Consider the following 11261-nt stretch of genomic DNA (forward strand, 5'->3'; position numbering starts at 1 on the left):
TATAATGTTTATCTGTTTTTATTTTGATTAAAATAAATTTATATTGATTAATATGTTTTATCATTGAATGAGGGAATTAATTTTAAAAAATTTTAAAAAATGCGGAATAACTTTTAATTTAGAAAGAGGCAAGCAGCTTTAAAATTTTTAAAATTAAAATCATCTAACAAGTAATTTTTTTAGAACTTTTATTTTAACGTTTAGCTTTAAAACAATTTTTAAGTATTAGATATGGCTAATTAAATCACATGGATGACACCACATGGTGGAAAGGTTGCATAGACGTTTCAACTTTCAACAAATATATTGATAGTGGTAGGTCCTGCACTGAGTATTACATGAGCTCATCACATATATCAGTTTCAATTTGTTTTTTTCTTTTCACATGAAAGCAAACATATTTATATTTACATAAAATTAGGTTATCCTTAACATTATTTTAGATGATTGAACGTAAAATAAATACTCATTTGAAGTTTTACTTCCAATTCATATAAAGCAAAACAAATGTAACTTTCTTTTTAGTACCACTACTGATAACTTGGCACGTACACATGTGCTTTTATTTTCTTAAAATCGATTCTGTGATTTATTTCGGACACTAAATTAATTCACCAATTTTTTATTATTATATTAAATCGATCGGGTCTGTTTTTACTTTTCTTAGAGCACGAGTCTAACTTGGCAACTTGAATGTGTTGCTTTCAGCCAATGGATTGCATAGCGCCAATTGAGAAAAACGAAGAGCACATTGGGAGTCGTATATTTGATTGGTCCATTCATCTAACTGGGCCCTTCACTCATTGTCTTAACCATCGAGATTTGTCGTAAATATAATACAGAACCTAAATTCATATTTAAACCTTACTACAATTAGGTTTTGACAGGAGATAAAATATAATATGTATTAAGTTTTTATATTATCATCCAATTATACATGATAATTACTAAATGTATCTTAATTAAAATTATATCAATCGAGTTTAACTTCTAGATTTTCTGAAAATATCTACATACCTGTTAAACTCGAGTATTATACAAAAATCAATTCGTACTAGCTCACATTTTAATGGTTTTTTCTTCGTGGCAACTTCACGTTCTGTTGATTAGTCTTTCTGACAGTTGTGTTTAACAACCAGCAAGAAGTTCTGGTTGCCCACAGCCCACGTATGATGGAGTATGCCCACAGCTCACTTATGATGGAGTATATAAATTTGTAGATCGATCAAATTACATATAAATTTGCAAGTTAGTATTTGGTTCAGTTAATTTCCATGGATTCGGGGATTGCTATATCTTCTCCTAAACCTTATTCAGTCATCACAACTGGTACCTATGTGTCCTTTCTCACATCACTCATTACTTTCTTCTTTGTTATCATTTAGCTTTGGGTTTTTGGTCAACTTTTTTAGCTTTGTGTTTTTCGTCAACTTTTTTTTTATTTTTTTTATCAAGTTGGTCAATTTTTCATCATAAAATTATTTACTGACTAATATGAGGAGCCATTTGACAAATCTCTGGCGGAGTAAACATTCCCCTGTGAATATTTACTATGCAAGTATAACTAATATATATATCTCTATTCCTTTGATTAACCTTTAGTATCATTACTTCACTTCTTGAATATCTCAAAATAACTTTTCAGAGAAAAGAATTTTTTAAAAACAAAATAATATTTTCAAAACTATGTGACTTTGATTTTCTAAGAACTTAAGGATATATTACTGGGAGCAATAATTGGAGTGTCATGTCAAAAATAAATTATTCAAAAAAATCCATTTATTTAAAAATGATTTTTCTTTTAATTCTTAAGGTTTTATAAAATCCAAGAAAAACAGTAAACAAAAAATAGGAAGAAATCAAATTTAATGTTTTGTCCAATAAAATACATTTTGGTAGTGACTTCTCTTATTTTAGTTTTCAAATTGATTATTCTTTCTTTTGATTCATCATTTCATTTCATCGTGATCCTAGTACAATAATTTTAAAACAAGAATCTTTTTTTTTTTTTTTCGTGCTTGGCCACTAATGCATCTAATAATTGGTGATGTAGGTTCTAATGCATCAAAAGCTTCACAACACAAAAGAAAAACTCAAATGAAATATAAAGTTACGAAGGTACAACAGCCAAGTTTGAACCATCTTACAAATGCATTGAAGGAGGGTCTACATATCAAGAATGCAACATACAATATGTTGTAAAAGCCTCGTGGTTTCGATCCTAAAATCATTTTGGAGTCTCTAAAACTTTGCCATTTGTTTTCTACAAGTTTACCTTTCCATATGCATGATCGGCATTGTAAGTTCAAACTTTTCTAATGTTACTCTCAAATAATCCTCAAATGTTATTGTTAATACTTAATTCAGTTTATTCGTATTTTTTTTTGGATACCAGCAATATCTTTAATGTCTTAAATAGGTCATTTTTATTTGTTTTTGGCAGGCATTATGTGCAATTTCTTGGTCTCTTATTCTGAGAAACTATCAGATTTATCTACATTTTTTGTCGGTGTATGTGTTAGAGGTGAGACTCCAAATATGTTATTTCTCTTGTCAATTGTAAGCTTCCATTTTAACTTCATTAATATTTTGAGTTTTTAAAATGTTTTAGGCTGTGGTGCTTCAGTTGTTCATCGAAATTTATATTAATACTATAAACCAAGTGTTTGACATTCAAATAGACAAGGTATGAAACTTACTATAAGAAATAAATAATCAAGATGAATAATAAATCAACTTTTGGAAAACCTGATATGAGAGAGTTTCTAGAAATTAATTTATATATAAGATAATTTCAGCTTATGAAAAAGTTTATTTCATTTTTTTAAATTTTTTTCTCCTATAGGTACTTCTTATGGGAAGCTTTATCGTATATAATGATTTTATCTAGCTTGAACAGGACTACCTTCGATAGATGATACATGTGGTCTAGAAAAAAAAAAGATATTCTTATATATTCTTAGTCTTTGTATGTTTTTGAACATCCAACTTTAGATAAAGTAGACAAATATTATGTCATTATTATATTTTTTTAATGGAATGATATATAAGACCAAAAGACAAAAAAGTAATTTATTATTAATCTATATTATTTATTTTTAATTGTAAGTTTCATACCTTGTCTATTTCAAAGTCATACAATTGATTTATAACACTAACATAAATTGCGATAAACAATTGAGGTACTATCACAACTTTGAAACATTTTAAAAGCTCAAAATATTTATAAAGTTTAAAAGGTAGCATACAATTGGTTATTTGAAAAGAAATACACATGTTTGGAGTCTCACCTGTAGCACAACAACCGTAAAAAAATGATATAGATATATCTAATAATTGCTCCACTTTAAGGAGGGAAGAAGATATTGTGCATAATGTCTGTCCAGGGACAAATTAAAATGACATTTTTTATTGCAAAAATGACATGGCCGAAACATTAAAGTTATTGTTATTATCCAAAAAAGAGTTATATTAAGTATTATGTCAGAAAGTGAGTTTAGGTTTAACTCAACCCTACAAAATCGACTTGTAAGCTGAGGATTACTTCCCACTTATATAATTTATCTCGGCACTATCTTTATTCGGTGTGAGACTTCAACATGTCCCATTTTCCTCATGGCTACCCGCCATGTGGGACTTTCAACACACTCCTCTATCTAGGTGTGACCACACCTCCCCTCACGCTCAAGGCTACCTGCCTAGAGCGTGGCAAACATAGGGATCCATTTTGTGGACTTCCTTGCCTACATTTTTCCATTGACCAGAGGTTGTTCACCTAGGAGACTTAATGCGGTTATGAGTACGATCGGGTGTGGGAGGCACTCGGTCCTCTGGATTTTCAAGGGCCACCGGAGGCACACTAAACACCACGCAACGTGCGGTGCTCTTCCATCCGCTGGACCCTACCTATTTAAAGTTTGAGAATAGGTCGAGGGCGTTCCGCCCTTGATGCCTATAATCATTGGCTTTATCCAATAGAACTCGCCCGCTATCCTGAGGAAAACTTCGGAGGGAACCAATTACTAGATGGTTTGATTAGTCTTTCACCCCTATACCCAAGTCAGACAAACGATTTGCACGTTAGTATCGTTGCGGGCCTCCAACAGAGTTTCCTCTGGCTTCGCCCTGCTCAGGCATAGTTCACCATCTTTCGGGTCCCGACAGGTATGCTCTCACTCGAACCCTTCACAGAAGATTAGGGTCGGTCGGTGGTGCAACCCACAGGGGGATCCCACCAATCAGCTTCCTTGAGCCTTACAGGTTTACTTGCTCGTTGACTTGCACACATGTCCAACTTGGCGGAATCAGCGGGGAAAGAAGACCCTGTTGAGCTTGACTTTAGTTCGACTTTGTGAAATGACTTGAGAGGTGTAGGATAAGTGGGGAGCAATCCTCACCTTATAAGTCGGTTTTGTAGGGTTGAGTTAAGCCCAAACTCACTTTCTAACATGGTATCAGAGCCTATCCTAAATGGATCCCTATGTTTGTCACGCTCTAGGCAAGTAGCCTCGAGCGTGAGGGGAGGTGTGATCACGCCTAGATAGAGGGGTGTGTTGAAAGTCCCACATGGTGGGTAGCCATAAGGAAAATGGGGCATGTTGAAGTCCCACATCTAATAAAGATAGTGTCGAGATAAACTATATAAGTGGAGCAATCCTCATCTTACAAGCCGATTTTGTAGGATTGAGTTAAGCCAAAACTCACTTTCTAACATATTAACAATAACATTCGAGGATTAACAAAACTCTTGTAAAGGACAACTAAGAAATTTATTAGAGTCCAAAATGTTTTTGGGAGCAGATGCATGTGGTTTTGAATCAAAAGATGGTTTGCAGGCTGCATTTAGAACATTTCTTTTATTGCATTCTTGATATGTAGACGCTCCTTCAAAGCATTTGAAATGATGGTTCAATCTTGACTATTGGAAACCTAGAACATTATTATATTCTATTAAATTCTCCTTTTGTGTCGTGAAGCTTTTGATGCCCAAGAACCTAGAGCACCAAGTGTTTGATGTAGTATAAGTGACCATGCACAAAAAAAAAGAAAAAAAATTCTTATTTAAATTTTTTTGGAACCAATATCATGATGAAATGATGAATAAATAAAGCATAATCAATTTGAAAACTAAAATAAGAGGACTCATTATCAAAATTTATTTTATTAGAGAAAACTTTAAAAAGTATTAATTTGAAAAAAAAAATTGTTTTGAAAAAGAGAGTCAAAAGTCATTTATACATAGGCAAAAAGATATTGATAATGCATGACATTCTTTGTAAAAATGTCTATAATAGATCATTTAAGGCCTAACAACTTTGGAAATATATAGGTAAAATTATACTAAGGATCCTTTGTCTTATTGTGAAAATTTGTTTTGGTCCTTTATCCTTAAAAAAAATTATTTTGGTGCTTTAACTTTTAGCTTTGAATCATTTTGGTTTTCTCATTAACTTGAAATTAACATCATTAGTGTTTTAAATTTTGCAGCACCTATGAAATGCACTTTATGATGATTTTAAATTGATAATAAGTTAAAGGTTTAAATATTTTTTTCCTATAATTATGCGCTTTTGTGCATTTCGTTCCTGTAAAAAAAGAATTTCACTTTCGTCCCTGCAATTTCATTTTTTTGTTTTAAATCCTTCTGGTCAATCTCCATTACAAAATACATGACATGGCTAACAGACACATGTGACATTGTATCAGTGGCCTTTGAATGAAGCTGATGTGGCTTTGTTTATTTGTTTTTAAAATATATGCTAATATAATATATTATTATTTAAACAAAAGAAAGACCCAACTTGGTAAGTGGGTCGCATGAATTTCCATCTCTTCTTTTGTTTTAGGGATGTCTTCATTTTCGTAAGAGAAAGAGTTGAGAGAAACAACTTGGAGGGCAATTGTGAGTGCTTCGTCAATGGCAACCAGTGAGGCTTCTATGTCAGCAAATTGAAGGCCTTTTATCCCTATTTGTGGCTGTAGAGTCACGATTTACTTTACCTTCTCATGCTGCTTCTTTTCTTTGTATGTGCCTTTATTTGCATTCAATTTCGGGAAGGGGGGTTTGTGGGGGTTGTATGCACAGGTGTTCTGATTTTAGTGTGCTAATTTCTTCTGATTTTTATATTTTTTAGAAGGTTACAAGATTTTTTTATGCCATGATCACCTGGACAACACAATTGTCTATGGTAATGAAGCTAACGATGGATGTGGGTGTTCTCAAGGGACGACGAACATGTATTTGAAAAAAATTGAGAAACTAAAGATTAAAATTGGGAAGGAGAGAATAAGGAATAATTTTCTATTGATGATTTAGTGGGTTGGTTTTGTAATGTATGTAATGAGGAAAATGTAGTGGTATTCCATTTATGTGTTGTTGTAGTTGTTTTGTAAAGAAAAAATGGTAAACTTTGTTGTCATTGTAATGACTCCTTTTGTGGTTCAATCAAATGAATTAATGAAAGTTTTGTCATTATTTTGGTGATTAGTTTTAATAGCTTTTGGTCTAATTACTTTTAATCATGGTTGATAGATTAGACTGGACCAACCAGTTAAATCGGGAACAGGTTATCTGACCAGTCAAATCAACTCCTAAAACCACTATAGCAACGAACTGGTATTAAATTGGATGAACCGACCAGGAATCATGAAAACCAACAGTTTGGATGGTTTGCACAGTTCAAAGAAAAAACATTAAATTTTTATTTTTTAATGTCAAAATGACGTTGTTTAACATTTGGGTATTTTTTTCTGTTGCTTTTCCTTGTAGGATTCAACAAACTCAAAGCTAGAGAGCCCTAAAGTCCTAAATCTAAACGTACATTGCTCCACCTCTGACAGTTGTTCTCCATCTCTGCCATTCCTTCTCAGGCAGGTAGGTCATCTTCTCCATCTCCGACAATCGTCTTGTCTTCGTATGATAAGAAGCACGGACGCGGCTCATCACCGGCGTGTCCCGCGTCGGACTCGCACCAGACACGCATGCGGGTACGACTCCGGTGCAACGCGGTGTCTGTTTCCTCCACCGTCACCGGACACGGTTGAACAGTAAGACACGGGCGGTTGGACGCGGCCCACCAAGTAGACATGCGCGTCACAGCCCAACAAGCCTTAGGTATTTTTATTATTTATTTAAAAATGCTTACCAAAAGAATAGCTCTTCTATGTCTTCTCCTTGTTGTTCCTGCAAGCGCCTCCATTGTTGCACAGTGCCGCGTCCGTTTCCTTCCCCGCGTAGGTAGGCCCTTGCTCCCTATTTCTTCTCTGGTTTTTCTCGTTGCCTCTGGTTTTTCTCACTGCCTTTGAAGGGTTGATGACGATGTGCCTTGGGTCCCTCACCTCTGATTTGTCCGTGTTTAGTGTGGTTCCACTTTGTTCAAATGGCTTTAAACTTTTTGCACATTCTCTCTCTTTCTCTATATTTGTGTTGTTATCCGTTGGCTTTGTTTGTGTTGTTAATTGTTATCCGTTGGTTGTTGCAAGTACCCTACTTCTTTATTTTATTGTAAAAAGCAAATTTCTCTTTCTTTCTTTGTTATATGCTGCTTCTTTATTTTATGCGTTAACTCTTTCTCTTTCTTTGTGCTGTTCAAAAAATATAAAAAGTAATTTGAATGTAGTAACTCTATGAATTTGAATGTTTATTTATTTTCCTATTTATTCTTAAAAAAATTATTTGCTAAAAAAGGTATCTAAATTGTTTAAAAAATAAAAAATAAAACAAATAATTTACAAAAACTAAAATTATTTTGAATAGTTCTGTTTTGAATAAAATTAAGCTACAAAATTAAGCTACAACATGGCTAGTAAGACAAGAACAACATTGATTAGAAATTGATTTTTGTTGTTTGTTTTTTACTTAGAAATTGTTTACATTCAACTTTTATTTTTTTAAATTGTTGTAGAGATGAGTGCTTCTAGTCCTAGTCAAGCTAAAGAACAAGATGATGATACCAAACCTTTATGGACCTATGTTACAAAGATAAAAAGTGTAGGTGGTGGTGGAAATTATGAGATAAAATGTAATATTTGTGATTTTACCTTTAATGGGTCTTATACTAGAGTGAGGGCACACTTGTTGAAGATGACGGGAAATGGAGTTAGAGTTTGTCAAAAGGTAACAATTGCCAAACTTATAGATTTGAAGAAGATAGACAATGAGGCTACATTGAGGGTGGAGAGGTCAAAAACAAAATCTGTGTCATTGCCTCTGGTTTCTACTCAACACCAAATGGATACAAACACTCTTGGTGTTGATCCAAAAAAGAGAAAGACATCAACTGTAGAAAATGCCTTTAATTTTCAAGATAGAGAGACACTTGATCATGAAATTGCTAGGATGTTTTACTCTTCGGGGCTGCCTTTTCATTTAGCAAGAAATCCTCATTATAGGAAGGCATTTGCCTATGCTGCCAATAATCAGATCAGTGGTTACCAACCTCCAGGTTATAATAAATTAAGGACAACATTACTTCAAAATGAGAGAAGACATGTGGAGAATTTGTTACAACCAATTAAAAATGCATGGAGCCAAAAGTGTGTGAGCATTGTTAGTGATGGATGGACTGACTCACAAAGAAGATCTCTTATTAATTTCATGGCTGTCACAGAGAGTGGACCTATGTTTTTAAAGACCATCGATTGTTCAAATGAGATCAAAGACAAGGATTTCATTGCCAAACATATGAGGGAGGTAATTATGGAGGTTGGGCACTCAAATGTTGTGCAAATAGTGACGGATAATGCAACTGTTTGTAAAGCAGCAAGTTTAATAATTGAGGCTGAGTTTCCTTCCATCTATTGGACTCCATGTGTTGTTCATACATTAAATCTTTCTTTAAAGAACATATGTGCAGCCAAGAATACAAAAAAAACAATATTGCTTATGAAGAATGTTCTTGGATCACCCAAATTGCGGATGATGCAATGTTTGTAAAAAACTTTGTCATGAGTCACTCTATGAGACTTTCAATTTTCAATTCATTCAATTCATTGAAATTGCTATCCATTGCTCCAACAAGATTTGCCTCCATTATTGTAATGCTCAAGAGATTCAAGCAATTGAAGAAAGGACTCCAAGAGATGGTCATTAGTGACCAATGGTCTTCTTATAAGGAAGATGATGTTGCAAAGACTAAATTTGTGAAAGATACTTTGTTGGATGATAAATGGTGGGATAAGGTTGATTATATTGTTTCTTTCACTAGCCCTATCTATGATGTTCTTAGAAGAACATATACAAAAGCTTCATCTCTCCATCTAGTATATGAGATGTGGGATTCAATGATTAAAAAGGTAAAGAATGCCTGTTGGACCTTGTGGCCTCAATAATCTTAAGAGGGATAGACTTAGAATGCAGAAGAAGCAACAATAATCAATTTAACAATGTTCTTTAAACATGCAAGACACAATTGATTGCAACAAAATAAATAAGATAAGGGAAGAGATAATGCAAACACAATTTTATACTGGTTCGGCCACACCCTTGTGCCTACATCCAGTACTTAAGCAACCCACTTGAGTTTTCCACTATCTTTGTAAAATCCATTACAAAGTCTGAACCACACAGGGACAACCCATCCCTTGTGTTTAGATGCTTTACAACAAGAGACTCACAGTCTCTTAACCAATCTCATTGAATAAGAAGAATGGAAGAAGAATTCTCTCTTCAAGAGAAGAATATTACAATGAAGATCATGTAAGAATCCTTATAGATTTTGCAAGTGTTTGGTCGAGGATTTCTTTTGAGAGAGAATTTGACAATGAAGTTCTTTTGGAATCTCTCTCATTGTCTTTTGAGAGGATAAGACATTTTTGCCATGCAAAACTCTCTTAATCTTTTGAGAGGATAAAACATTTTGATAAATCAAAACTCTCTCTTTAATTTGTGCCCAAGTCACCTATTTATAGGCCTTTGATGGTCATTCACAAATCCAATGAAAAGATGTGACTGTTGACAGATTTTTTGAAAACTCTCCACTGGTAATCGATTACAATGTTTGTGTAATCGATTACACAATTATATTTCTTGAATAGTTGTGACTCTTCATTTAAAATTTGAATTCCCAACATTCAGAGTCTCTGGTAATCGATTACACATACACACTTTCAAACCATTGGTAATAGATTACATGTATTGGTAATCGATTACATGTGCCTTGAATAACTTGAAACCTTTCATTGTGAGGCAAGGCTTGATCTTGAAGAAATCTTGAATCAAGGCTTTGTTTGTTGAAACAATCTTGAATCAAAATGAGCCTTGTTTGATTCTTCTTTTGACATCATCAAAATCATGTATACATACATTCATATTCTCTCCCTTTTTGATGATGACAAACATGTGATTTCTTCTCAACACCACCAAAGCTTGCATGATTTACATTCTCCCTCTTTCTCAAGCAAATTCTTCTTGATATCATCAAAATCTTCATGATTTACATTCTCCCCCTTTTTGATGATGACAACCACCTGTAGGTTAGGAGCAACAACAAAGAAAATATCTATTTGCATATAGTTTACTCCCCCTTGGTTTTACAATGATTTCTTATATGAGACAATTGAAGATTTCCAACTTTTCATATATAAAAAGTTGTCTCATAAAGAATAGATAATTTTTCCTTACTATTTTATCTTTTATCTTTTTCTCCCTCTTTGTCAACATCAAAAACAAATCATGAATAGAGAGGAGAAAAATGTTACCACTTGTTGTAATGTATCAAAATCAAGTGATACCAAAAGGCATTAAAATAAACTATTTTGCACTCACAAAAACACAATCAATCAAACACAATCACAATCAAATTCAATCATCAAACATTTCGAATCAAATTAATTAAATTAACAATCAACTAATTATGTACAATTATTTCTATTAAAAAAATATTCAAATTTCAATTTTCAAATTTAGCTTTTCAAATTTCACTTTTCAAATTCAAATTTTAAATTTCAATTTCAAAATTTCCTTTTCTAAATTTGAAATAGTTTTCTTAAAATATGAAACTAATTTGAAAATTTTAATAGATTCTTTAAAGACAATAAAAAACTCAATCAGGAACAAACATCAAAGACAATCAATCAAATATACAATCAAAAGCAATCAACAAAACACAATAAAAAACAATTATCAAAGACAATCAAAACTCAATAAAAAACAATCAACAACCATAATTAATCAATTATAAAATATAATCAATCAATCAAACTAACAAACATTGAATATCAATCAAGCAAAAACAAACACATCAATCAAAGAACACAATCAA

The 11261-nt window shown here is 32.8% G+C and overlaps 1 protein-coding gene and 1 long non-coding RNA gene across 6 annotated transcripts; both read left to right on the top strand.

Annotated features, from left to right (window-relative positions):
- Positions 1-1004: 1004 nt before the first annotated feature.
- On the top strand, positions 1005-3979 carry LOC113001484 (uncharacterized). The gene is made up of 3 exons (XR_003266884.2): positions 1005-1329; positions 2054-2299; positions 2444-3979. It is a non-coding gene; the product is annotated as an uncharacterized lncRNA (long non-coding RNA).
- A 149-nt stretch (positions 3980-4128) lies between these two features.
- On the top strand, positions 4129-9363 carry LOC102659952 (uncharacterized). Of its 5 annotated transcripts, none has more exons than XM_026128347.2 (3): positions 4129-6668; positions 6770-7237; positions 7905-9362. In XM_026128347.2, exons 2-3 carry the CDS (start codon positions 7087-7089, stop codon positions 8933-8935), a joined length of 1182 nt encoding a protein of 393 aa, XP_025984132.1. In that variant the 5' UTR covers positions 4129-6668; positions 6770-7086; the 3' UTR covers positions 8936-9362. The 5 variants fall into 5 exon arrangements, with proteins under 5 accessions (XP_025984132.1, XP_025984133.1, XP_025984135.1 ...); XM_026128348.2 differs by having other exon boundaries at positions 4129-6024; positions 6135-7237; XM_026128350.2 differs by having other exon boundaries at positions 4129-6024; positions 6533-7237.
- The last annotated feature ends 1898 nt before the right edge of the window (positions 9364-11261 follow it).

Source organism: Glycine max, chromosome 1, assembly GCF_000004515.6.
Source record: "Glycine max cultivar Williams 82 chromosome 1, Glycine_max_v4.0, whole genome shotgun sequence".
Taxonomy (NCBI): domain Eukaryota; kingdom Viridiplantae; phylum Streptophyta; class Magnoliopsida; order Fabales; family Fabaceae; genus Glycine; species Glycine max.

Bases quoted from the DNA above. Each gene is read 5' to 3' on its own strand.
- LOC102659952 (XM_026128346.2), top strand. From the start codon at position 7,087: ATGCGCGTCACAGCCCAACAAGCCTTAGGTATTTTTATTATTTATTTA. The intron at 7,238-7,904 runs GTAGGCCCTTGC...AAATTGTTGTAG, and splicing joins CCGTTTCCTTCCCCGCGTAG to AGATGAGTGCTTCTAGTCCT.